Source organism: Gopherus flavomarginatus, chromosome 1 (genome assembly GCF_025201925.1).
Source record: "Gopherus flavomarginatus isolate rGopFla2 chromosome 1, rGopFla2.mat.asm, whole genome shotgun sequence".
NCBI classification, from domain to species: Eukaryota; Metazoa; Chordata; order Testudines; family Testudinidae; genus Gopherus; species Gopherus flavomarginatus.
The window spans coordinates 228,900,337-228,928,282 of record NC_066617.1 but is presented as its reverse complement, the minus strand read 5'-3'; the positions used below and the strand labels follow the sequence as shown (position 1 = coordinate 228,928,282).

Below are 27,946 nucleotides of genomic sequence, written 5' to 3'. Positions count from 1 at the left end.
TGCATTCTAATTTCTCAAAAAGTACTGATAATCATAGCACGGACATATATATATATATATATATATACACACACACACGAGGCTATGAGCCGCAATGGCTGGATAGCATGCACTTTTTTGTCATCAATATTGATCTACACTCCTACAGTGTATGCTGTATTAATGATATTCATTGCATGCTGTCCACGCCTTCCTCCAGTTCTGGGAGAGAGCTGCATCTATAGGAAAGAAGTATTTAAGCTCTACTTTTAAAATACACTTTTTAAAAGTAAGCCCATGACACAACTCTGAGCAGGTATTGCTGGGAGGACCTGCTGGGGCATTCTGAATAACATCTTCAGAAAACACATATCCCATCTATATTTTGCATTATGAGCAACAGGGAATGGATCACTTGATGATTACTTGTTCTGTTCATTCCCACTGGGGCACCTGGCATTGGCCAATGGGGAAGACAGGATACTGGGCTAGATGCATATTAAGAGATCCATTACTGTAACCTCTCAGAACACTTGTTACTACACCTATTAAAAGTACATCAATTTCTCTTAGTATGTAAAACAAGTTGTTAGTGACAGATGTGTACACTACCTCTAGCCCCGATTTTATATAACACTGGTGGCAAGCCCAGCACCATTGGCTTAACACTCAGTGATCCATAGATACGTGGCTGGCAATATCCACTGGAGATTTCTGCTGTACTTAAACTGCAAAAATGTTTCCATAACAGGTGTACAGATTGCCCTCTTTGGAATATTCTCTTGAACTCTCGATGTACGTTAATAGCCAGATTTTTCAAGAGTGCTCAGCTAGCAACCCAGTGAAGTCAATGGAAGTCTTGCCACTGACTTCAATGGGCACTGGATGAGGCCGTAAATTAGGCTTGGCCCTGCTGAGGAAAATGGGGCATTAATGAAACGATAGTTTATATTCAGTCCTTGATTTTTTTCTCCATTTATGCTGTAAAGAAGTGAATAGTCCTAGTCACTTCTGTCATGGATTCCTTTGTAACTAATAGCCGAGGTCAACTTCATGATGATGCACAGCCACTTATCCTTAGGAAGAGAGAGGCTATCTTTGCATTGACATATGCTGTTGCTTTGGACAAGTCACGTAATTGCTCTATTTCAGTCTCCCCAGCTGTAAAGTATGAATAATATTTATCTTCAAGGATGCTGTGAATGACTTTTCCAAATTCTACTTCCCTGTAACAAGTTTTTTTTTTTAATGAGCAAGTAACTCATAACTAATATGAATAGATTTTTGTGCCTGGCCTAGTAAGTTTTCCTCACTGTTATGTAAGGCTGTCTGAGGACTGATTAGACACAGTGAAAGTGAAGAATGCTAAGTATAGGCAACAGGTCAGAACCAGTGATTAAACTGTAAAAGCTTAACAAAATTCTAACACTGTTAAACAGTTAAGTATTTGATACAATAGGGAGAGGGGAGAAAAGAGTATTGATTCAATGAATGGAGACTGAACCCTAATGCTACTTCATGCAAAAGCTGGACCTAGTACCACTATACCAGGGGTCGGCAACCTTTCAGCAGTGGTGTGCCAAGTCTTCATGTATACATTCTAATTTAAGGCTTCGCATGCCAGTAATGCATGTTAACGTTTTTTTAGAAGGTCTCTCTCTAAGTAAGTCTATAATATATAACCAAACTACTGTTACATATAAAGTAAACAAGGTTTTCAAAATGTTTCAGAAGCATTATTTAAAATTAAATTAAAATGCAGATCTTATCAGTTTAGTGTGATCCTTGCCCTTGCTGAGTTTTCCAATGTCTGGCACGTATTTGGATACTTTGAGCTGCACACAGGCTTCTGAGTGATCAGTTGTTAACCAGCTAGAACCCCAGATCAGCAGCTGAGGTGAGTGGAGCTGGCGGCTGGTAGGGCTGAGCAGGACGAGAGGCCTGGCCCCTGTCTGGCAGGGGCCTGCGCTGGAACTCCAGCCATAAGCAAGGTGAGTGGGGCTGCAGCGGGGATCCTGGCTGGCAAGGGGCCAGCAGCAGGAACCCCAGAGCGGTGTCGGGCTGAGTGGGTCAGCCCGCCCCACTCTGGGGTTTCGGCCGCTGGCTCCTGCCAGCCGGGGTCTCAGTCCGCTGCCAGCCTGGGGTTCCTTCACCCAGGCCAGCAGCGGGCGCTGAGTGGGACCGACAGCAGGACCCCGGCTAGCAGGAACCAGCAGTGGAAACCCCAGAACGGTGGCAGGCTGAGCGGCTCAGCCCACACCATGTGACATTAAAAATCAGCTTGCATGCCACCTTCGTTTGGCACGCATGCCATAGGTTGTCGACCCCTATGCTATACAGTAGCCACTGTATGCTAGTACCATTTTATTATTCTGGTCCCTGCACCATCTGAGACCAATTTTCTGTTTTCAGACATGTCTGATATTTTAAGGAAGCAGTGTAGGTGTTTCCTTTATGACAGCTGCAGTCTGCTCTTGCAACAGCACTGCCTGTCAAACTAAAACAGTGGGTCTCAGGTGGCTCTATTTTCATTCCATTAATGCCCCCATTTCCAAGACACATGAGGTGTCTGTTTACTCTAGTCTTATTTATTTTCCATAAATTAGTTCCCAGAGTTAGAAGTTGGACATGGCATCCATTTTTCATTCCTTGAGGATGCCTGACAACCAAATCAAGTCTTTGGTAATGAGCTTACCCTAAATAAACTGAAAAAGATTGTGTGTAGCTGGACACACACTAGACTCAGTAATGGTTGATTCATAAACTCCCTAACACATCTGTATCCTCTCCAGAGAGGTTGCTACAAGACACCTGCATGACCCAATTAAGTTTGCCCTGTTTCAGGAACAATGATTCCAGCAATGAATGGTACAGATTTTAACACAGTCCTTTAAACAGAAGTTCAGGGGAAAAGGTAACAGATGAGTGAGTCAATCTAGAAGTATAAATGGGTGATTGGTCCAGTCACGCCGCAATTCAAAATTCGCGGTAGTATCTCTCACCCTTTTGTACTGAACTGTCCCAGACTTCTAAATTACATAAAAGTATTTTTCCTATGACTGCACTTCACTGATTGTGTTAGTATCACTTTTAGACAGACTAAAAACCAGTATTTCTAAACCATGGATACCAAGCTAGTTTATATTATGAATGGTAACTTTTTTTTTTTTTTTTTTAAAGTATCAGAGGGGGTAGCCATGTTAGTCTGGATCCGTAAAAGCAGCAAAGAGTCCTGTGGCACCTTACAGACTAACAGACGTCTGTTAGTCTATAAGGTGCCACAGGACTCTCTGCCTTTTTTTTTTTTTTAAAGTTACATGCACACGCAAATTTAAATGTGTAAATTGTAGTATTTTGCTGTGGACCCTAATCTATTTTAAAGCTCTATTTAGCAGCATACAAATGTCAGATTTTAGCCGTCTTGTCTTGCTCTGCAAATTTTAAAACTGTTAATGCCTCAGACTGAATAAAAAAAAGCACATTAAAACAGATTTGAGAGAGAACCTTCTTGCATCTCAATCAAAGAGCTCTGCATGAAAAGGGAAAAATTATTGACATTACTGAAGCTTTATAGGGAACCTAATAAAATAAGAGCTTATATAAGTCCCTCACATATGAGCATGCAAATACAGTATAAATTACTTTTCAATGTAAGGCTTGCCCTGTTTAAACTGGAGAATTTTTTTATTTTAATTAGAAAATGAGCTAAAACATTCTCTCAGCACATGTATACAAACTAAGAGCTATGACTAAACAAAAGTACAAATGGGCATATATAAGATACTGACTTCCAAATGCATTTGAGCTACTCATCCCTGCTCCTTACACCATTAACAATTTTTTTGTCTTGGTAATAAGCACACATGCACCTGCCTCTTCCCCCATGTACAGTCTATCCAGGAAGGCTGCGCATCCTCTTGCTCTTTGGGAAATTCCTAAGCCTAAGACATTGTAAAGGACAACTCTGACCTATGGCACTCATCTCTTCAGCCTGCACAAAATACCATCTGGATGTGCAAGGCTGTGGCAGAAGTGCACTGCAGTATCTCACAATATACCCAAGTTTGGGGGGTGAATCTTGACTCCTGCCACCTAGTTTGATTGAAATCATGTGGGTTGGGCAGATAATATTGTTCTTCCTTCTCTCAACACATTTTGAAATTAGGAAAACATTTTAAAATGTATGAGATGGAAGAACTATTTCCCTGCAGAAAGACTCAAATAAGTGCTGTTCAAAAGTTCTAACGGCACTAGGACCATTTCTTCATCAGGGTGTTGGTGCTTAAGGAAAGATCCCACTCAAGGTCACTTATAATAAGTAAAAATGAGAGACTGGATGGTACAGTTTCTACTTACCCTTTTACTAATCTGCCACTTGGAATCTACTCCAACCGTCTCTTGTGCCCTGGCCAGTAATTTCACCAAACGACTGTACTATTTCACCTCTCTAACATGGCTCTAGCTAAGAACCAGTAGATACTTGTTCAGCCCAAGCCTCACCCTTCAGTGGAAGTAAACAAGGGGAAATCATTATCTTCCTCCACCTTGAGCTCACCTGGGTTAAGCCACAGGAGGGAGCACTGTGGCTCTGTATATTTAATATAAACAAATAGAACACAAAAAGAGCCTACGCATTAAAGGGTACTAAATATTATCTTGGTGCTGTTTAAAGAGAGTGTTGTTCTCCCTAGTAGAAAAATCTCTAATGGTTCTAGTTACATTTGATGAAGGAGCATCTGTCTAAACAAAGGACATGAAACAAACATCAACTCTTCCTCTAGTAAGTACACATGGTATTCTGGAAGGACGATGCTTATGTATCTCATCTTCTAGGCTATTTACAGTGGACAATATATTAAGATTTAGAAAGAGTGCTTGAGTGAAGGAAACATATCTTTTGGATCTACAGGCAGCTAGCTGTTTGTTCGTCTAGCCAGAATGATTATAAGCATAAAATTGTCTTTAAAAGGTGAAGTCAGAGATCAGCTTCTCCAAAACTGCATTGGTCCAAACGATGTAGGTTTCCCAAGGCAGATGCTATGTCGTCAGAGAGAGGCTACCAATTTATGAAAGCCATAATTCTGATCTCATGCTTGACTTCATTGGTGTTACTCCTGTATCACCCTGGTGAAACTGAGATCAGAATCCGGCTCAACGTGTATTAAAAATATTGCCTGGGTATCACCTGGAAACCAAATAAATCAGAGAAGGATAACACTAAACTATGCTTTGACTATTCACAACATCAACTTATAGAAGCCATGCTTAAGAGAGAGTTAATTAATTCCAATATACAAAAAAAATACTCTTTCCTTAGTTGGGAAATTTGTGCCAGAGATGCATCTCCCTATTTATATTTATTGATCTCTACACTAATTATTTTCCTCTGGGCATAAGTGCATAATTCTTACTTAATTTACTTTAAATTGCACATTGCATTTAGGGCAGAATAGGCCTCACTCATTGTAATTGTTTCTCATAGTTCTGGAATTAGGCCAAATTCCATCTTCATTGTTCAGCTGTCCCCTACAGGTTGGTGCTCACACATGATGAGTGGCGTTTAAATTCTGTGGAGTGAAAGATATATGGATAGGGAAGAGAGAGGAGAGGGGGGAAAAGAGCTTCTGAATCTTTACTTTTGTTTTTTATCAAGAGGCAGAGCCTACTGCATCAGGCAGCCTGTGCTAGGCAGGAAATCTTGTAAATAGGTGGCTACAGCTTTCGTTAAGTAGGTCATAGTTCCATATGCCCCACTTGGAGCACTGTCATAGAAAAAGTGGCAAATTCCTGTGGAGAGGTCTCGCTCCAAGAAGTCATCATTTCCTCCAAGTGATTTCTGAGAGGGGGGGAAATAAAAAGGAGGGGAGGAGAAAAATCAGATATCCATGTTCAGATCAGAATTACTAAACTTAAAAAAAAAAAAAAATACTAGACTAGGACTACTATTGTATCCGCACTGAATATGGAAAACAGTTCTCCCTTCACAAATTCCTTTCCAAAGACTGTAGGACAACATAGGTTATTTAGAAGGGGAAGTTAAGAGAACTGAATTAGCATAGGTAGAGAAAAAGGTTCTAAATAACCTTTTTCTCTACCTATGCTAATTCAGTTCTCTTAACTTCCCCTTTATGGACCTTATTTTTTGCATTTCTCTGGTAACACATGACTAGCTATTTTTTCCAACTCTACTTAAACAGTGTCCCTTTGGTTTTTAGTATTCTGGTGAAGTAAAAGGTGATTTTAACAGATATTTAGACTTGAGAGAACATTCCCCTGCTATAACTGTAAAACTACACCAAAAGAGACTGTATTTTGTTAACTGCAGGAGGTTTAAATCTTCTGAATACATTTTCAAAAGATGCTTACATGACTTGCTTTTTGAGGAGGGATTTTTTTTTTCTTCACAAATACCAAAAATGGAGTTAGACAGTTTCAAATGCAATACCTTCCCAACCCCACACTCAGATATTACTGGAAATCTGCTGTACCCACCTGTTCCTGAAGAAACAGATCGTTAGCCACGTGCACTATTCGATCCACATGGATTATGCCCCCAATGCTGGTCACCTCTATGTCCGACAGCAGTGTGAGAACAAGAATAGCTTCCACCAGCAGCTGTCTGTATTCAGGCTGGGGTACATGGTTCAGCACTGACTCCACATGCACAGCAAACTTGATTTCACAAGGGGTCATCTGGAAAGTTAGGGGATAGGTTAGTGGAAAGTAGGGCTGTCGATTAACCACAGTTAACTCATGCAATTAACTCAAAAAATGAATTGCGATTAAAAAAATTAATCACAATTAATTGCAGGTTTAATCGCACTGTAAACAATACCAATTGAAATTTATTAAATATTTTGGATGTTTTTATATACATTGTAATCTGTGTTGTAATTGAAATCAAAGTGTAGATCATTTTGATTACAAATATTTGCACTGTAAAAATTATAAACAAAAAAAAGAACATTTTTCAGTTCACCTCATACAAGTACTGTAGTGTGATCTCTATCGGAAAAGTGTAACTTACAAATATATATTTTTTTTGTTACATAACTGCACTCAAAAACAAAACAATGCAAAACTTTAGCACTTACAAGTCCACTCAGTCCTACTTCTTATTCATCCAACTGCTAAGACAAACAAGTTTGTTTACATTTACAACCACTTCTTATTTACCATGTCACCTAAAAGTGAGAACAGGAATTTGCATGGCACTTTTGTAACTAGCATTGCAAGGTATTTACGTGCCAGATATGCTAAACATTCGTATGCCCCTTTATGCTTCAGCTAGCATTCCAAAGGACATGCTGATGACGCTCGTTAAAAAAAAATGCGTTAATTCAATTTGTGATTGAACTCCTTGGCAGAGAATTGTATGTCCCCTGCTCTGTTCTACCTGCATTCTGTCGTATATTTCATGTTATAGCAATCTAGGATGATGACCCAGCACATGTTCATTTTAAGAACACTTTCACTGCAGATTTCACAAAACGCAAAGAAAGTATCTGTGACACTCTGTACCTTGGGGGAACACCCTACACCCCCATGTTCATCTTTATAAAATGATTGTGTGGTATCCAATGCAAAGTTTATCATGCTGGGTCTCTTAGGAAGGTTCATGAGGCACTGAGCATAGTTGTTATAGTGATGTTATAGTAATTGTTACAGTAAGGTTACAGTAAGGTTATAGGATACAATTTCATGTATATAGTTAAGAGGTTGAAAATGAATCCTCATGGCTTAGAGCAAGCCCAGGCAAAAAATTTCCAGGAACAGAGAGGAAGTTCACATATCATATGGGCAGGTATGGGACAAACCCAGCCTAGCATCACAGGAACAAAGGGCGCTGGTCTAGGCAGCAACAAAAGAATCTGTTGGACTCTCGAGTGAGTCACCCCCCTTCCCTTGGTAAGTCAGGGACTACGATGAGGTAATGCTGACCTGAAGGGAGGGGGAAAAACCAAGAGGGAAGAAAGGACAAGATAAAAGGGAGAGATGTTTGCCATGTTCTCTCTCTTCCACCTACATCTACAGACACCACACCAAGTGACTGAAGCGCTGATCAAAGGGGAGAGCCTGGCTGAAGAGCAACCAGCCAGCCTGTGGTGAGAAGCACCTAAGTTTGTGAGGGCACTGAAAGTGTTAAGATCAGCTTAGAATGTGTTGTGATTTTATTTCATTTGACCAAATCTGACTTGTTATGCTTTGACTTATAAATCACTTAAAAATGTATCTTTGTAGTTAATAAATCTGTTTGCTTATTCTACCCGAAGCAGTGTGTTTGGTTTGAAGCATGTCAGACTCCCCTTGGGATAACAAGCCTGGTACATATCAATTTCTTTGTTAAATGAACAAACTCATATAAGCTTGCAGCGGGCATAACTGGACACTGCAAGATGGAGGTTTCTAGAGTGGTGTCTGGGGCTGGAGTTATTGGCTAGTGTCATTCGGTTGCAAGTAGCTGGGAGTAGCTTACATGCCAGAGGCTGTCCCTGAACAGCTCAGGAGTGGGTGTTCTCACAGCAGAGCAGGATAAGGCTGGCTTCCAGAGTCAAGGATTTGAAGGACCTAGCAAATCACCGGCCCAAGTAACACCAGAGGGGAATGCCACAGTATCAATGTGAGATTTGTAAAGATAGCTACAGCACTGGACCAAAGGTTTAAGAATCTGAAGTGCCTTCCAAAAATTGAGAGGGACAAACTGTGGAGCATGCTTTCAGAAGTCTTAAAAGAGCAACACTAGAATGTGGAAACTACAGAACCTGAACCACCAAAAAAGAAAAATCGACCATCTGCTGGTGGCACCTGACTGAGATAATGAAAATGAATATTCATCAGTCTGCACTACTTTGGATTGTTATCAATCAGAACCTGTCATCAGCAAGGATGCATGTCACCTGGAATGGTGGTTGAAGCATGAATGGATATATGAATCTTTAGCGCATCTGGCACATAAATATCATGTGACACTGGCTACAACAGTGCCATGAGAATGCCTGTTCTCACTTTCAGGTGATATTGTAAACAAGAAGTGGGCAGCATTTTCTCCTGAAAAAGTAAACAAACTTGTTTGTCAGAGTGATTGGCTGACCAAGAAGTAGGACTGAGTGGATCTGCAGGCTCTAAAATTTTACATTGTTTTATTTGAGTGCATTTTTTTGTAAATAATTCTACATTTGTAAGTTCAACTTCCATGATAAAGAGATTGCACTACAGTACTTGTATTAGGTGAACTGAAAAATAGTATTTATTTTGTTTTTTTGCAGTACAAATACCTGTAATCAAAAATAAATATAAAGTGAGCACTGTACACTTTGTATTCTGTGTTGTAATTGAAATCAATATATTTGAAAATGTAGAAAACATCCAAAATATTTAAATTAATGGTATTCTATTCTTAAGTGTGATTAATCATGATTATTTTTTTAATCGCTTGACAGCCCTAGTGAAAAGATGAAACAGATAAGGCCCCAGATCCTTCAGTTAAGCATGTGCTTAACTTTGCACATGTAAACAGTCCCATGGAAATGAATGGGACTACTTGCATATGAAAAACTAAGCACTTGCAAACTGTTTGCAGACTCAAGGCCTAGCAATCCAAAAAAATTCTGTAACTTCCAGAAAAGTCTGTTACACTATTACTATCTGTCAACACACATTGCTTACATATGGGAATGTTGATGCTTATTATCTTGCAAATTAATTCTTTGATCACTACATTAACCTCACATTATTTTGTGTAGGCATCTTTTTGGATCACAGGTTTTGTTTATGAAGCCAAAGATATTGTAGAGATTAAAAAAAACCCACATCACCTGCTAAGAGTGAATGTTATCCCGAAGACTGATATCTACATTGCTGATAGAACAACCTACTTTGCATGGGCAGAGCTGTACAGATGTCACATGAAATGATAGCCTCAGGAAGTTATGCTTATTTAGTTTGATTCCTATTAACAGTGAAATTAGATACGGTGAAGGTCAGAGAGGTCTAAAAATTAATCCTGTTTTTTGTAACTATCCTGCTGTTGGGGAAGGATGGGGGGAGGAGGGGAAACTTATCACTTCCACAAAATAAGGACTGCAATACCACAGAAAATTTCATCTTCTTTTGCAGCTGTTACCAGCACCATAACAGAGTGATGCCTATGTTTCAAACAGAGATATGCACACTGAGCTGTGCCTCCATTCTGCTTGTCTGCTCTGTTTTTATGAGCAGACAGGAGTCTGCATTGCATAGGAATTCAGTAGGATTGTTGTGAATTTCAATACTCTACATACTTACAAGAGTGAGGCAGACAGGCAGGATGGCATTGTTTGCATGTATAATACACCTGTAAACTTAAAGCCAGACTGTCTAATTTTAGGCCTACCAGTTCTAACCATATCCTGTTAATTCTGAAAACAGATTTGAAAGAGAGTGAATGCTGTCCAAGCGTTTTAACCAATTAAATGGCAATAAAGTTTACAAGTTAGAAATATGAGACTCATGCAGTATTACACTATACAAGGCAGACATTATGCTTTTACAAGGGATGGTATTCATTTTAGTCAAACAGCAATATTACACTGATATTCATTAATATATACCCATGAGTGAGGTGCCACCTTATAAGTGGTATGGGTGACAGTCACACCATAAGAGGTACTTGAAATTGTTAAAACACATGGCTTGCTGTACCAAGCGCACTGCAGAAAGATTTTGCATTTCACAAGTGTAATGCCACCTGTGCAAACTGCACAATTGAATCAACCGTAGCATTTAAGAGCAAGAAAAGAAGGTTTTTTATCATGGTGAACAAAGAGCTGCCTGGAAACTGCTGGAGAAGCAGGTAAGATCTTTTCCCACGGTGAAGAAAAACCATCAGCTCTAGAGACAAAGCAGCCCTGGTGGTAAGTAGCTATCCAAGGAAAGACAATGTTGGGAGTCAAAGATCCTTGAGAGTGGAAACAGGAATGGAGCATTGTAGGGTTTCGATTGGGGATGGGGTGAAATTCACATGCTTCTCTTTTCCTGGAGGGAACACACTCAAATATCTTCAATTGACAAGAATGATTACGGTTTGCAATCTGTGAAACAGTTACTCTCCAAATGCTGAGAAACAGGCAAGAGGAAAGGTTTAGAGACAATAATTTAACCTACTCACTCTACAGCTCGTTAGCCTTATGACTTGGTTCCCTGTTTTATTGGCTCAGAGCATCATTACACTATATCAAACATGCAAGATTGTTTGTGGTTCAGGTGGTGGCAGAGGTGGGTCTCTTCAAAGTCTAGGATCATGAATGAGGGAAAACTAAAATAAAACATCTAGGTGTAGCATAAATGATCTACATTGACAAGGGAATCACTTGGAATCACTGGGTCCTATTGATGGATAGTCACAACACACAAAGGAAGCAAGACTCTAGCACTTGCTCTCTCAGATTGAAACAGCTCAAAAAAATTATATGAAGAAAGAACAAAGGTTTAAAAAGGCAAAATCTGGGTTAGCCACATGTCTGTGATTCGTATTTGTTTTTGTAACCACAGTGCTGAAATATTGTCTGCAGTCACAGAATTGTAAAAAGGTATTTGTCTTTGTTTAATTTCAGCAAATTGTTTAATTTTCCTAACTCGGCTTCTATTCCCTTTTATATTTGCCACTCAGTGTTTTAATACTTAAACAGAACTGAGAAACGTTAACCTTTCTTTAGTAAAAAATTAATACTTGAACTGGGAAAATTAGGAAAAAAAGATTGAATGCACATTGGCCACCAAAAATATTACATTACTGCAATTTTCCTAGAAAATAGCATTCAGAGGTCAAGGACTGTTTTTAACATTTTCAAGTGGGAAATCTTGCTTCTAAATTCAGAATGTACCATCAAGATTAATTATCAATTCACTGCAGGTGCAGAGCTCTGATGCTTCATTGCCTGTGGTTAAAAATAACTTCACTTTCTTAAATGCACAGAGGGAAAAGAATATAAGTTATAAGTGATGTTGAATAAGTGAATGAGGCTAATATTATGGTACATCATAGAAATTATACTCACATCTGCAAACCTCAGATGTTCTAAATATAATCTTATGTTGTCGTGGGAAAGCCTAGTATTTTCAAGACTTGCATCTGTGAACATCATGGATCTCAGATTAAAATCTATCCTACAGCATCCGTCACTCAGACATTCAGCAGAACTATTAAAGATTCAAATGGTAAAACTTCCATTGTAAGCTTAGATTTTAAATGTTTTAAAACAAAGCGCTTTCTCCAGTGATCCTGTTACATCGTGTGCTTTAGAGTCATACAACTTGTCATAAAATCATGGAAAAAATATTATTATTTACTATACCTCTCTTGTAGTTGAAGAAGGAAGGACATAGCCATCAATGGACAGGCCATGGCACTAAAAAAAAATTTTAAAAATCAATATTGATTAAAAACACAATCCTTAAAAGTATATCTGGAAACTTATATTCCTTTTGAGTTTTAAATTCTTCCTGGAAAAGCTGTTCTGATGTCTGACAAGTTTTAAAAACAGCAAACCCATATAAAATATTATTTCATTTCTCCCAAAAAGTTCATCATATGACAAGAAAACTATTGGAAAGACTGGTTGCTCTAAATAACCCTATGCCACACTTAAGCTGAAACACAACTGTTCAGTGGGAGGGAGGTACCTGGAAAGCAGTAACAGGAGGAGACATTTAAAGGTGAAAGTACAGCAAATTAGATATGAGCTTGCAATACGAAAGAACAATTAGAGGAGGGTAAAAAAAAAAAAAAAATAAGCCCACCAATAGAGCAGCATTGTTATGGACCAGGAAAGTGAAGCTCCCTCTCTCTTGCTCTAGGGTCAAACATCACTTAGTTTAGGATATATGACTTGGAGCACCAGAATGGAATATCAGTAAATGAAAAGTGCCATTCAAAATAGGCAACAAAAATTATGGAGGAGCTAGACAAATTGGCATATGAGAAAAGAGTTTAAAAAAAACCTAAATACATGTAGCTTGGCTAAGGCATGACCAGGGCATGATGTTCATCTAGGCATCTGAAAACACCAAGGAGGGAGAGGTATTAAGAATTGTCCAAAGGGATTTTAAGAATAATTGGATGACAATGAGCAAAGGAAAATATAGGCTGAGTTTGACTAAATAAAATCCTATTTGATTCTCAAGAAAAAAAAAAAAAGAACCTTACATGTACAGTAGTTCAGGAAAGTGAGCTAATTAAAATCAAAATGGCAATAGAAGCCTAATATTGTCGAATCCGCAATTTCCACCATATTGCAAATAAAGTATGACTTCAGTCATTTTACAGTTGTAGTTTGCTATCTTTTAAATGTTTTTCCTTTCATGGTCGTTGTGTAGAAGTCACTCAAACAACAAGGGAAACTGACTGACTATTCATGGGAAACTGACACTAACTATAAAAAATGCTGTCATCCATAAGGAAAACTTGAACAATTTTTCCTCTGAGCTGTCAGTTTTAGTTACTTTAGGTATTATTTGTAAAAATGGTACATTTCAGACAAAGGCAATTTAAGTTGGCAATGTCCCTTTAATAAACCTAATGGATGAATTCACAAAAGACTTGTGTCTTTGCTGGCATCAGTTAAGCTTGTATTTTAGAGTGGTTGCTTTGAATTGCACAACTGTGAGCATATATTCCTATCTCCACTTTAGTACTCAATACAGCTCAATGCTGCTGTGCTGAACACTCTGGCCCTAATCCAGCAATACACAAAAGCAGATGAATAATCTCATTGAAGTCAACTGGAATTCATGTTCCCCTGTTTCTTAAATCATTTTCAACTTCAGCTACTGCACCATACTACTAAACTCAGGAGCAACTGCAGGGATTATTTTCAGTGATAGTAGAGCAAACTAAAAATTGGTTTTAAAAATAGTCTAGCCTTTATGAAATCCAGCAGTAGAACTCAGACATTTTAAAGAAAGATAGCTTTTTATTTAACCCTTCCTATTCTACCGATTTATCTTCTTGAATTGGGGTTTGCGGATTGTGAGCCCTTCAATGTTAATGACCATGACCTGTTTAAGATGGGGAACAATGTGAAATTACAAATTTTAATCATTCATCTGCAGTTTAGTCTGGTTTCAGAGGAAATACATGGACAAACTGATTCATGAACACATGTGAATGGAGCTCTTGTGTATTAGTCAGACATATTCCACAAAGTATTATACTTTTTCCTGACCACAGTAATATTCCATCTGAAATACCAGCCTTCCAAGATACTGTACACCCTCAACTGCTATTAACTTACCTTCTGAAGGATTTTCCATACTTTTTGATAGAACCCTACAGGAACTCTGTTAATGGCACCATCAAGCCTTCTTCTGCGGAGCCACTGCCCTTGGCGATCACCCCAGCTGATGTTGTTTCCAGTAGACCCTGTAGGAGATGAAGCCCTAGTGGGAGATGATGGAGTACTGCCCCTCTGCAAGAGACAGACCATTCATGTTAACATGAGGGCACCCACTCTTGCATGTTACACCATTCTGTTATAGTTTCAATTCAATGCAGTTTTTAGTGAACATTGACTGATTTCTTTTGAAGATGTTGCGAGGATAAGGTCAACGTTTTTCTTTCACAACAAATCTCTTCACATTTTACTTATTTGCCTCAATTTCAAAATGAGCCAATGAGCAGTCAGCAAAACAAAATCAGCTTGACTTTGCAGCTTCATCTGACCCAATTAATAAAGTGAGTTTAGAAAAGTCTTCTATCATGGTTGGGGTGGGGGTGGGGGGGATGTCTTTACTTGACAGAGCAACCACACAGACTGAATCCTAATTCTAAGTGGCGCTGCTGTTAAAGTACTTAAACTTGGGAACAAACGCCTCACTTCTGACTTGGCAGCACCGGCTACTTTCCCCTTGCTCTCCCATTCAAAAACTAAACAGGCTGGACTCTCCTTAGCTTGAGATCAAAATACATATTGGGGATTTGGCTAGAGGTAAACTTTAGAGCTAAAAGTAGTAGGAAGGAATTGTAACTTTTTTGTAAATATGTTGTAAGCTCAATGGTGGTTTTAAGGTATACTATGAAAAGGTCACAGACATGCAAAAATGTTTAAACTAAACAGAACACATTAGTAGATTTGTTTGCTCACACTGCATAGTATATGTGTATGGAGAGGGATCCAGCCATCCACGCTCAAGGGATGTTTGTTAATCTGTCCATTTGACAAATATTTTGATTGCTTCTCTGCCCCCTCTAGTGCAGTATATGGGGCAACTATCACAACCTGGGCTTTTTCCAGTTTCCTGATACCTAGATACAGATTTCTTTTGCGGCTATCTGGTAGAGCTAGGCAAAGGAAGGCCCTCATACCCTAGGAGGAGACCTTCCATTGGACCATCTCAGTAATCTCTGGGAGACACCAGGAGCAGAAATGGCATTTCCCCCATCAGACCTTTCCTGGAATTTTAAACATTCGTCTGGTCTTGCTAGCTGAGTCTATATCTTCCTTGAACATGAGTTTATTTGGTTTGTGGAACTTACTAGCTCTGCCAAGCATGTCTGCAGACCTTATAAATTCTTTGCACCACAGTCTTTGGTGTGAAAGACATTATAGGATCTGCAGTTGTGTTTTAAGACAAATGATGGGTCCCTAATTTCAAGAAGGCACTTTTGCAAGAAGCTACAAGGGTCAGAATCTATCTTGTAGAAATGATAATTGAAGATATAAGATATTACATCTCTTCACATGTCAGACTTACATACTGTCATTATTGCTCTTGATTTCACTGTTATTTACTCTTTCAGGCTTGATCATGAGCAAATTGGGCAAACAGATTACTGCTCTTTGTTATCTGTAAAGTTGGGGCACCATCATTAAATTCTTATTTCCAGGGCCAGTGGAAATCACATGTGTTCTGCATTAGAAGCCCTCATTTCTTCTTGCATAAGAATAGCTCTGGCATTCTTCAGCTGCCAGTCCACAGCCTCGGGAAGCAAAAGCCACACATTTAAAGGAATGCACTGCAAAGGGCATCATAGGTTGAGAGAGACAAGGGCCCACATTTTGATACATGGGACTACTCAATAAATCACACATACACTATCAGTAGATGAAAGCCAGTGCTGTCATATGGGTATGGCATTTAGGCCAAGTAAACCCACCACCTTTGCTCTCTATCTGATTCTTTTCCCACAGCATTTTCCTTCTTTTAGGCTCTCTCTGGCCAACATGGGTAGCTTGCTTGCTAGCTGGCATTAGGTGGTCAAACCTCAGAGTGGTCCTGGTAACAGTGCCATCATATTGCAGTACACATGGGAACTGTTTACACTTGTGCCCAATTCTGTACAGCTTGGAATCAGATTATTTTAGTACTTGTGGCAGTCTTTCACACCAGTACATTTGTGTACTATTCTGCCGAACACCACAGCGGGAAACACACACAAAACGCCACAGCAGTAAACATGCTAACACCACACAGCAGCGTGTATTAGTGAATAGGAAATCAGACAGTGAAGACACGTAGGTAGGTAATATTGAGGGGCTATTGTTTCCATGCACTGGGTATTGTAACGAGCCATGTTGCTGTTTGTACTTGTTCCCCAAAGCTCGTACACAGAGCTGCCCCCGGCTGGAGGCACCACTCCCTTTTTGTTAGTCCATGTAGCTGTTACTCCCACCTCCTCTGCTCAACTGTCACATTCTAACTGCCATAGAACCTTTGGATGCCAACATTCCATCTTTTGTGCTCATGGAACCCAGTGGGGATTGAACCTAGTGACATTCTAAACAACACCTCTCAACCCTGCTTATAGTTTCTTCCATCGCTTCACACTGACTCAGCCTGGCAATCCTGGAATCTTCTTATAATACATGAATCATTCAATCCTCCTAAACTGTACGACTCCTGGGCAATGTTCCTATCTTCCTCAGATTTTTACAGAGAAGCAAGCATCTCTCCCCTTGCTTACAAATATCCTTCATGGTACTCCATCTGGGGGTTGGTGCCTTTGAGGGTATCCCCTTGTCTTAAAGGTGGAATCAAAGTAACAAAAGCAGTCCCTCCCATTTTTTTGGGAAGGAAGAAGCAACTTTTCATAGCTGGACTCCTACTGCTAGACCAAGATACTGTATCTGTTGGTGCTTACACAAACATTTTCAAGTCAACCAACTGGACAAATGAGCCAGTTAGAGCAAAAGACAATTATGTAAAATCTAAATTTAATGACTTAAGACATCTTCATATTTCACAGGACTTTTCTTTTGAATCTAACTCGGAAATACTTAAGAGGCAGGCTCTGTTCCATGACCAGAACGGAGTGCATAGATTAAAATGGGATTTCCTGCCTAGTGTGGACAACTTCCACAGTTTATCTGTTTAAACACTCTCAGGGCTAAATTGGTGGGTGCCTTTTAGGGAGCAGTGGTGATTGGGAGTGGTGCAGAGACTATTGCAAGAGTTTCTGAATGTATTGTGCCCAAAAAAGAGCATAGAGAGACTATGCTATGACAAGGTGATGCACATGCATATAACCAGCTTTGTTGTCCTGTGCAAAGAAGGAAGAGTCTTGCACTAGCTGTGGCTCTAGACTTGCATAAACCTTCCAGTCAACTAGATTGTGCCCAGTTCTGTATTAAGGTAAGAAAGGTTCCTTGCCCACTCTTGCATACCCATGCAGGGCCAGGTATAACTGCGCCTGGAGTACTGCCTAGAGAGGAGCTCACTGACAATCTGGTCCCACAGGCCTTTCCCAAAGGAAACTGCTACTGAAATTTGTGGAAGTTTAGCCAGAATAAGGTCTGCAGGATCAGAATGCTAGAAAACTACAGACTTGAATTCTAAAACATGATATACCTACTCAATGGCCTTTCCTTCTAATGCAATACAACAACAAAAAAGCCCACCAGCTTACCTTTGCTGGTTTGATGCAGTATGTTCATTTTCTTTGTACAGCATCCTGACTGGTGCACAGTCAAGCTTTCTTTCTCCATTTCAGCAGAGATGACATTTAAGTAATGAAGGAGTTCAGCAGGAGTGCCTGTGCTGAATTAATTACTGTGTGCACAGTCACTATTTTCATTTGTCCCTGTTTTGACTAAGCAGTTTATCCAGATCTCATTTAATAACTCACTACAATTGAATCAAGTGCACTGAGAATATGGGACCAAATTCTGACCCTCTATGCATTGGTGCAGAAGGACTGCAAAGCAACACCTCTACTATGCAGGAGTCAGGCAGGCCATGGAGAAACCACAAAGAGGTACATGGCGTGCATCAAAAAAGTGTTTTGAGATGGTACATTGTACAATATCCATGGGGTTTGGGAGGCGTAGCATGCACTGTGGGTCTGTGTACACATGGATCCACTGGCCAAAACCTCAAAGGGTGGGTGAGTGTGAGAATAATGGAGTTTACTGTCCCTTTAAAGACAGTGAAGGGATGCTTCCAGGTCTAGCATTGCCCAGTTTCAGGTTTCTGCTGTCAACTGCGGCATGATGGGAATTTGAGGGCCTGAAGCAGAGAGGGCATCTGGGAACTGCAGGTTACTAGAGCAAGGCATGATGGGAAGGGGACAAGAGCTCCCTTCTCTCTTAAGAGTGAGAGCCTAGTTGGAGCAGAAGTTGCTGAAGATCTCTCCATTAAAGGCCTTGAAGAAAGATGGATGGCTGGAGAAGAAATTCACACTAGTGAAAGCCATGGGTTTAAATTCATCTTCATGTACTGGACCAGGATTTGGACCAGTAATCTTTTCAATATTCAGAGTGGGTGATATTTATCCCTGTCCACAGTGGCCAGCCCAAATCCTATGTACCATTTAACCTCCCAGGTTGTAAATGATGCCTACATCTGGTGCAAACCCACTGAAAAGGGATGTATTGCATCGAGCGTGTACAACTCTTGGTTCAAAGTGCAGCAAGTTATTAAGCATAGTTGGTCACTTTTGAGAGTTATTTGGAAATGAAGAAACATTCTATTTTTTGAGTATTAAAACAAACTAAAGATCTTGCAAAGTTATACTTGAGGATATGAATTAGGAGCCCATAAAAGTGAAACCTTTCAGCTACTAATATTGAAGATTTTAGCTGTACTCAACCAGGGGTGCTGGAACAATTTGTATAGTGGGGGTGCTGAGAGATGTTGAACCAAACTGTAAATCCTGTACAACATGATGGAAACCACTTCAAGCCAGGAGGTGTGGCAGCACCCCTAGTTCCAGCATCTATGTACTCGCCTTCAGAGTGAAGCCAATTGGTCTTTTGGTGTAGTACAGGTAGACCCTGTGTTAATTGTTATCCTACCACTTAAGATAGCTAACATTTGTCATTTTACTTGTATGGCTATTTGTCCATGCAGACTGGGAGAATTTGGGAGTTAAGGAGCAGCTAGCATAATGAATTAACATGCTTTATCCTTCAAATGAAAAGGCAGGCCTAATTTCAAACTCTTATTTAGATTGAGAAGTAAAAGTGAATTTGAAGGGAATCTCATCCAAGTCCCTAGTAGACAAAATTACTCCTCAGTTTTATCCCAACAGGAGTGGAATAGAAGGGCGAGATATTACAATACCTGGAAACTGGCCCACACTTTGCTCTAACCAGTACTATTATCTCTTTCCTTCTATTAATTCAAAATTTATATAACTACAACCCCCCCTCCCGAGAATAAATTGCGTTAAACTTATATTTCCACATTACCATTAAATGTTCAGGGCTGCACAGAATTTAGCCACACAGCTCCTAGTCAAGTAGCTAAATCCATCATAACTCTGAAAATTTAGAAGAATGTGGAAAACAGGATTTCTGTTATAAAAAAGACCAAAAATAAGAACTGGCTGTCCATGAAGGTGAATGAAACAAAAAGCTAGGGTTAAAAAAAAACCACATACATTTCACATAAGAAAAGCTGAAAGTTATGTTTAGACTGCCTGCAAAGGGAGAAAAGAAACAGACTGCAAATTTCTCAATGGTATTTTACCGTGAACCTGGAAGCGTGCATGCTGCTGGACATGGAATGGCCCCCATAAAAGAACTACAAAACAGAAATAAAAAAAAAAAGTCAGTCATGACAATACAAACAGATGAAAGTGACACATACGTGAAAAGGAACAAATGTGCAATAAAAATTAAACTCACTTGTTCACTTAAGAGAGAACCATTCTTTGGGTCAGAATGGGCTCTCACACTGGTACAACTTCATTGAAATCAGGGAAGTTACTCCTGATTTACAGTAAAGTGAAATCACAATTAGACCCTTTATGTTTAAGGATCTTCAGAGGTTTACATTCATCTCTTACTATGCTATCACAAGCTTTTCACAGAATCTACCTCAGATAGCACAAAGACATAAAAACCCAAATGAGATAAAAAACAGAATGCAGCTGCCGCCACACGATGCAGGGTCGATTTGCAAGCATTTTCTCTTCAGCATCCCTTACCTTATATTAGTGCTAGAAAGAAAGTTATCCCATGCTATCAAATCATGCAAGCTGCCAGTCAGGTCAGTAATGCTTAGCAAAACTAGGCCATGGCTACACTGGCGCTTTACAGCACTGCAACTTGCGCGCTCAGGGATGTGAAAAGAACATCCCCCTGAGCGCTGCAAGATACAGCACTATAAAGCCTCAGTGTAAACAGTGCCGCAGCGCTGGGAGCACAGCTCCCAGCGCGGCAATCTACACCCGTAGAGGATGTGGAGTACGTGAGTACACCCATAGAGGATGTGGAGTACCCGTCGAGGATGTGGCGCTGCGACCACACTCGAAACTTCAAAGCGCTGCCGCGGCAGCGCTTTGAAGTGCAAGTGTAGCCATACCCCTAGTGAGGCAGTTTTCCAAGAGAAATGATTAGATGCTGGTCAGCACCTAAGGGTATTCTTAATAGCTTTCTTTAAAACAATAATGATTCAGATAAGCTGTTAAAGGAATGGAACTGATTTTCAGAAGTATGGAGCACCCAAAGAAATCAATAATTGGAGCTGGAGATGCTAAGCATATTTGAAAATTGGCTCCAATATAGAAACAGTCTAAGGTCAAAACAATCAAAATGTTCACCATCAACTGAGGTCTTTAACAGGCAGTTCCCGCCGACCCCCCGATACAAAAGGTTGAATATTCCAGATGGCTCAACAAAACCTACTGGGAATCAACATGAATGGAAAAAGTTCAGCTCTCCTCAGCAGGAAAGAAACCACTCAATTCCTTTTCTGTGCAGAAATGGCACCTCTCCTTCTAAAGCGACTAATCTCAGGAAACATTTTCCCACCTTTAAACTTCAAGAGAAAGTTGCAACTTTGCTACATCTCTATGTAGAACAATATAATGCTGCCATCTAATGGCCAGTCAAGTATTCCAAAAGGCAGGACATTATAATGTGTTCTCTACTTGAAAGGCAGTTAACTCAGATATTCACAACTTGCCATGTGACTGATATCCACACTCTAAATTTGATATAAATTGCTAGACCTCTGGAGATACTGGAACATAGGTCATTCTGCTCACAACAACAAACTAGCAGCAGTGGCACTGGAAAACTGCACCATATTAATTAAATCACTTACTACTTGAATGTTAAAGCATTTTGTATTCAGAGCATACAAAAAGCCTCTTAGTTCCCGGACAAGTATAAATAATTCATAGATTCATAGACTCTAGGGCTGGAAGGGACCTCGAGAGGTCATCGAGTCCAGTCCCCTGCCCTCATGGCAGGACCAAATACTGTCTAGACCATCCCTGATAGACATTTATCTAACCTACTCTTAAATATCTCCAGAGATGGAGATTCCACAACGTCCCTACGCAATTTATTCCAGTGTTTAACTCTCCTGACAGGAACTTCTTCCTAATGTCCAACCTAAATCTCCCTTGCTGCAGTTTAAGCCCATTGCTTCTTGTTCTATCATTAGAGGCTAAGGAGAACAAGTTTTCTCCCTCCTCCTGATGACACCAATTCAGCAGTGAGGGAGAAAAACATTCCTTCTTATGAACATACAGATTTATTTTACTTTTTCATCAGCAGATGACCTCCTATTCATCTGGAATCAAAAATTAGTTATGCAATTAATTTAAACAAATGTTTGCCTTCCAACCTACCATTTGCTAACGTAAACAGAGTTCTTTATCTGAGACATTAAAGATTTGTACGCCAGAAAAAAACAGAGGTGTAAAATACAAGTATGAATATTGTTTGAGCCAAACCTTTACTTTGTTGCGAATGGAATCTTTACCTAAGTAAGAATGATGGGAAGTTGCACTTGGTCTACACTACGCGTTTAAACCGATTTTAGCAGCATTAAACCGATTTAAACGCTGTACCCGTACACACTACGAAGCCTTTTATATCGATATAAAGGGCTCTTTAAACCGATTTCTGTACTCCTCCCCGACAAGAGGAGTAGTGCTAAAATCGGTATTACCATATCGGATTAGGGTTAGTGTGGCAGCAAATCAATGGTATTGGCCTCCGGGCGGTATCCCACAGTGCACCACTGTGACGGCTCTGGACAGCAATCTCAACTCGGATGCAGTGGCCAGGTAAACAGGAAAAGCCCTGTGAAATTTTGATTTTCATTTCCTGTTTGCCTAGCGTGGAGCTCTGATCAACACGGGTGGCAATGCAGTCCCAAATCCAAAAAGAGCTCCAGCATGGACCGTATGGGAGATACTGGATCTGATCGCTGTATGGGGAAACAAATCTGTTCTATCAAAGCTCCGTTACAGAAGACGAAATGCCAAAGCATTTGAAAAAAAATCTCCAGGCTACACAGTGCTGCGTGACAAGCGTAACGGGAAGCCAGAGACTCAAATGGACACTCATGGAGGGAGGGAGGGGGTACTGAGGACTCCAGCTATCCCACAGTCCCCAGCAGTCTCCGAAAAGTATTTGCATTCTTGGCTGAGCTCCCAATGCCTGTAGGTTCAAACACATTGTCCGGCGTGGTTCAGGGAATAGATCGTCAATTTATTCCCCCCCCCACCACCACGTGAAAGAAAAGGGAAAGAAATCGTTTCTTGACTTTTTTCAGTGTCACCCTATGTCTACTGAATGCTGCTGGTAGACGCGATGCTGCAGCAGTGAAGAGCAGTATCCACTGCTCTCCCCTGCCCGGTGGCAGACGGTGCAGTAGGACTGGTAACCGTCCTTCTTATCAAGCCGTGAGTGCTCCTGGCTAGCTTCAAGTGAGGCTGGCCAGGAGCGCCTGGGTGAAAATAGGAATGATTCTCGGTCATTCCCAGTAGATGGTACAGAACGGCTGGTAACCGTCCTCATCATAGCAACTGGGGGCTGAGCTCCATCAGCCCCTCCCATTCCTGTGTAAAGAAAAGATTCTGTCATGCCTGGACTATCATAGCAGCGGCATGCTGGGCTCCTCTCCCCTGCACCGCTTAATGTCCAGCCTGGACTGTCATAATACCGGGAGGCTGCCTCCCCCTCATTTTATCTCACTAACAAGTCATTGTTTCTTATTCCTGCATTCTTTATAACTTCATGACACAAATGGGGGGGGACACTGCCATGGTAGCCCAGGAAGGTTGGGGGAGGAGGGAAGCAACGGGTGGGGTTGTTGCAGAGGCACCCCCCGTGAATGGCAATATAGCTCATCATTTCTGCGGGATCTGACATGGAGCAGCTGTGCTCTCTGATACACTGGTTCTCTAGTACACTTGCCACATATTCTAGGCAGGACTAACTCTATTTTTAGAAACCACAAAGGAAGGATTGACTTGGGGAGTCATTCCCATTTTTGCCTTTGCGCCCCCGGCCGATCTCAGCCAGGGTCACCCATGATAGCAGCAGACAGCACAGAAGGACAGATAACCGTCATCTCATTGCCAATTTACACCGGCAGCAGATGGTACAGAATGACTGGTAACCATCTCTGCTATCATGCAAAAGCAAATGAATGCTGCTGTGTAGCGCTGGAGTATCGCCTCTGTCCGCGGCATCCAGTACACATATGATGACTGTAAAAAAAAAAAAAAAAAAAGCTGAACAGGCTCCACGGTTGCCGTGCTATGGCGTCTGCCAGGGCAATCCAGGGAAAAAGGGCGCGAAATGATTGTCTGCCGTTGCTTTCCCGGAGGAAGGAATGACTGACGACATTTACCCAGAACCACCTGCGACAATCATTTTTGCCCCATCAGCCACTGGGCTCTCAACCCAGAATTCTAAAGGGCGGGGGAGACTGCAGGAACTATGGGATAGCTACAGAACAGGTACCCAGCGTGCAACGCTCCGGAAATTGACGCTAGCCTCGGACCATGGACGCACGCCGCCGAATTAATGTGCTTAGTGTGGCCGCGTGCACTCGACTTTATACAATCTGTTTTATAAAACCAGTTTATGTAAAATCGGAATAATCCCGTAGTGTAGACGTACCCTTGGTCTATCAGGTGCCCTTAATGCTTCAAACCAGGAGCTGGTTGAAATATGCTAATTTCAGAATTTTAAATTAAAACCAAAAAGGAAAATGGTTTGGAAAAAATATTGATTTCCTTACCTCCTCCCAACCTCCCCTCCCCCCCTCCCTTTTTTTTTTAAACAGCCACTACTACTTCAAATAATAAAACAGACAGGAAAAGTTTGCAATTTACCATGAATGTAATAGGGACTAGATATAACAAAAAATAATCAGTTTTGTCTCCTGAGTTTAAAAAATGACTTTCATAAATCCTGTGCTGCTTAAAGAATGCACAAAAAAGAAGATCCTCCCACCTGTTTCATTTCACTCTTCAGTCTAGTAATGCCACTTCTTTCTGTTTTAGTTGCTCCAGTGTGCCCCACTTCATGAATAGAAATTGCAGGGCTGGAGGTAGAGGAATCTAGAGGCCGCACTAAAAAAAGAAACAAGGCAGTTTTCTAGATTAAACGTAGCTATGTTTAAGTAATAATAAGAATACAACTTAAAACTGTATGTCAAAATTAAAGGAAAAACACATTGTATCTCAGGACTATTCACTTTCCATGATATCTCTTTACTTCCAATAAGATTAAAAGCGTAAGTCAAACTTTCAAATCAGAATGGCCTAAAGTTAGGCTTCTAAATCCATATTTAAATATTTTGGCCCAATTTTCAAAGCTAGTGGGAATCTGCAGCCAGTTCTAATGCCACTCAGGAATTCTTGGGAACTCTCGATATACCCTTTGAAGTTTAGACAGGCCAGATGTTTTTGTTCTCAAAATCCTTCAACCCTGATCACCTTAAACATTCTCATTTTAAAAGTCTGTCTGCATATCTCTGAGAACTTGACATGGGCTAATTTTAGTGCATGATGTTTTCTGTATTCATGTATTTTAAAACAATTTGATGTGCAGTTACTTGACATGATTTGCAGCCCTGTGAAAGGATGAACCTTCAAAAATGGTTGTTTGGTAGGAAGGAGACAGAGCTCTGCTTTGTCAATGTCTATTACATGCCCAGAACAAATGACTGAAGCACTATAGCATCTATAAATATTTGCCATTCACAAGCATTTTCATCAGCTCCCAGTTTCAGACCCACATCTATGTTTTAAGTTTAATAATGAGCCTTAATTATCACCTAACTGTGTGCACATAATTGAAATCAACCAACACTACACGTTGTATCCGGTCTCATGTAGGTACACAGCGCGAGGAGCTTCTCACTTTTGTGCCCCTACACAGAGACCAGACACAAGCCTAGTCCCTGTGCTCAGAATGATCCTGGCTAGTCCTGACAGCAACCCTAGCCTACCCTAAACAGGTGGAGGGGAGAGGGCCATTCCCCTCCTCATCTGTAACATCCTTCACAGCTGGGCCTATACTGAATGGGGAGCATGTATTGTACACTGTAAAAGAGTGTAAGGCAGGGGCTGCTCTGGCTCACACTTCCAGATGTTCATTCATTTACACCATCTGGGAATCTGGCCTTCCATGCCTAATCTAACATGTCTCCCAAAGCTCCCACTGAGACATGCATCCATCCCCCGCACAACAACGTGGCAAGGGCTGTATGACCACACACCAAAGCCCAATCCTAGAACAGGTTTCGGAGTGGTAGCCGTGTTAGTCTGTATCAGCAAAAAGAATGAAGAGTACTTGTGGCACCTTAGAGATTAACAAATTTATTTGAGCATAAGCATTCGTGGGTTTTAGCTCATGAAAGCTTATGCTCAAATAAATTTGTTAGTCTCTAAGGTGCCACAAGTAATGCTAGAACAGTTACATTTTAAGGATTACTCTGCGTCAAAAATGAAGAGATGACATAACAATGAAACTATCTCTGCCATGATAAGGTATGTCACCTGGCTGATGCACATGTTGAGGGGCAAGATAGGTTATAAACAGACCACTCTTTGTACATATAAAAATGCTAGATGCAATTTCACTACAATTCTTATCCTATCCCTCCTGTCCGGAAAGATCACATATTTCCACAGATGCGTCCAAAAATGATTAAGTGGTCTTACAATATTGCTAAATTAAAAATTCTATAGTTCAGAATAATACTTGGGGTACTGAAAATAACAGGCATGTTTGTTTTTGGATATTAAACCCTTGTGTTTCATAAATAATCATGATCTCTGCAGCAAACATTTCTAAAGAGGAGACTGCTGCTTATAAAACTTAAAATAAATTCTGCACCTAAATAGCTCTTTCTTAATATATACATGCACAAGTTATAACATATTCAAGCAACGAAATAGAGAACTTACTGCTTCTTTCAACGCCAAACTCTTTCCCACTCAAAATATGGTGCAGGAGATTTTTCATATCAAACGGGCTTAGATTCATTAAACTTTCTGAGGCCTCTTCACCTAGAGAAAAAATCCTATACTAGGTCATTCATACTGTAGTTTTTCTAGGAAAACAGGGTTAATTCCTAGTTATGGTCTGTTATTAATACTTGCTTATTTTTTTTAAAGAAAGCAAAAAGTAGTTGACAAACCCTAAAGAGGTACTCTTCATAAAAGGAACCCTAATTACTTTTTGTACTAGGGTTTGGGCAAAACCTCATAGAAGCCAGTGGGTATGACAGCTACCCTTCATTAGGATAGATGTAAGAAACAGTTAAGGCTTCTTTATGAAAGAACATAGCTGAAACAATAGGATCCACCACCCAAAACACAAGCCACATGCAAGGCTGCTGAACTATGTGGACAGCGGAATTTTCCTGAGGTGTGCCTACATTACAAGCACTACAGCTACATCACTGTAGTGTAGACACTTATTGCAGCTACAGAAAGTAATAAATCCACCCCCTTAAGATGTGGTAGCCAGGTCAATGGAAGAATTCTTCTGTTGACCTAGTGATGTCTACGGTGGGGTTAGATTGGCCTAACTAATTAGCACTGCACAGGGCACTAAATTGTTTATAGCCCTGAGCAATTTAGATTGGTCAACCTAAGTTTTAGTTGTAGACCAGGTATCAGTGTGACTTAGTTAGGGCAGCTGAAGGGCTTGACTACACAGCCCAGCAGTCTGGACTTTGGGGTGTGTGAATTACAGCGCACACTAGTGTACTGCACTGTAACTCCTCCGCCCCCCAAGGGGACACTGCAGGCCTGAACTAAAACATATCTAGTTCATGTTAACGTAGCCCTCACTAAACTAGACTAAGTTAACACACACTAGGGACCTTTCATGCCTGCACCCTCCACACAGGGGAGTTACAGCATAGCACACTACTGTGTGCTGCAGTTCACCCCCCCATAGTCCGTACTGCAGGACGATGTGCACATCATCTAAATGGCTAGGACAATTTTTAAAAAGAGTGTGGGTATTTCTTTATGTCAAAAGGGTGCTAGGAATGCAGATTATTTTTGAAATTTGTAACTGTGTGTGTTGGATAAAGGATTTAATTAAAAAACAGACTGTGTTTAAGCTGAGCTTTCTTAGGGAAATAAAATCTAAAACTACACACACAAAATTGGGACTCTGCTTAAAAATAGAATTACTGTATTAGGATTTTTAAAGCTCTCCCCAAATGCTTTAAAGCCCCCCTTCCAAGAATGTTTTAAAGCCCGTCCCCGCAGGATTGT

At 40.5% G+C, this 27,946-nt stretch overlaps 1 protein-coding gene across 3 annotated transcripts in view; it reads right to left on the bottom strand.

The window, feature by feature from the left end:
- Positions 1–940: 940 nt before the first annotated feature.
- PHKA2 (phosphorylase kinase regulatory subunit alpha 2) overlaps positions 941–27,946 on the bottom strand; it is a 70,077-nt gene continuing 43,071 nt past the window's right edge. For 2 of the 3 annotated variants that reach the window (XM_050936471.1, XM_050936470.1), the window contains exons 27-33: positions 26,621–26,722; positions 24,660–24,778; positions 19,924–19,977; positions 14,250–14,423; positions 12,312–12,365; positions 6,472–6,672; positions 941–5,815 (exon numbers count right to left, since the gene is read on the bottom strand). In XM_050936471.1, coding sequence (XP_050792428.1) covers positions 5,642–5,815; positions 6,472–6,672; positions 12,312–12,365; positions 14,250–14,423; positions 19,924–19,977; positions 24,660–24,778; positions 26,621–26,722 — 878 coding nt within the window. In that variant the 3' untranslated portion in view covers positions 941–5,641. The remainder of the gene's footprint in view (positions 5,816–6,471; positions 6,673–12,311; positions 12,366–14,249; positions 14,424–19,923; positions 19,978–24,659; positions 24,779–26,620; positions 26,723–27,946) is intronic. The other variant, XM_050936472.1, reaches the window with a different exon arrangement.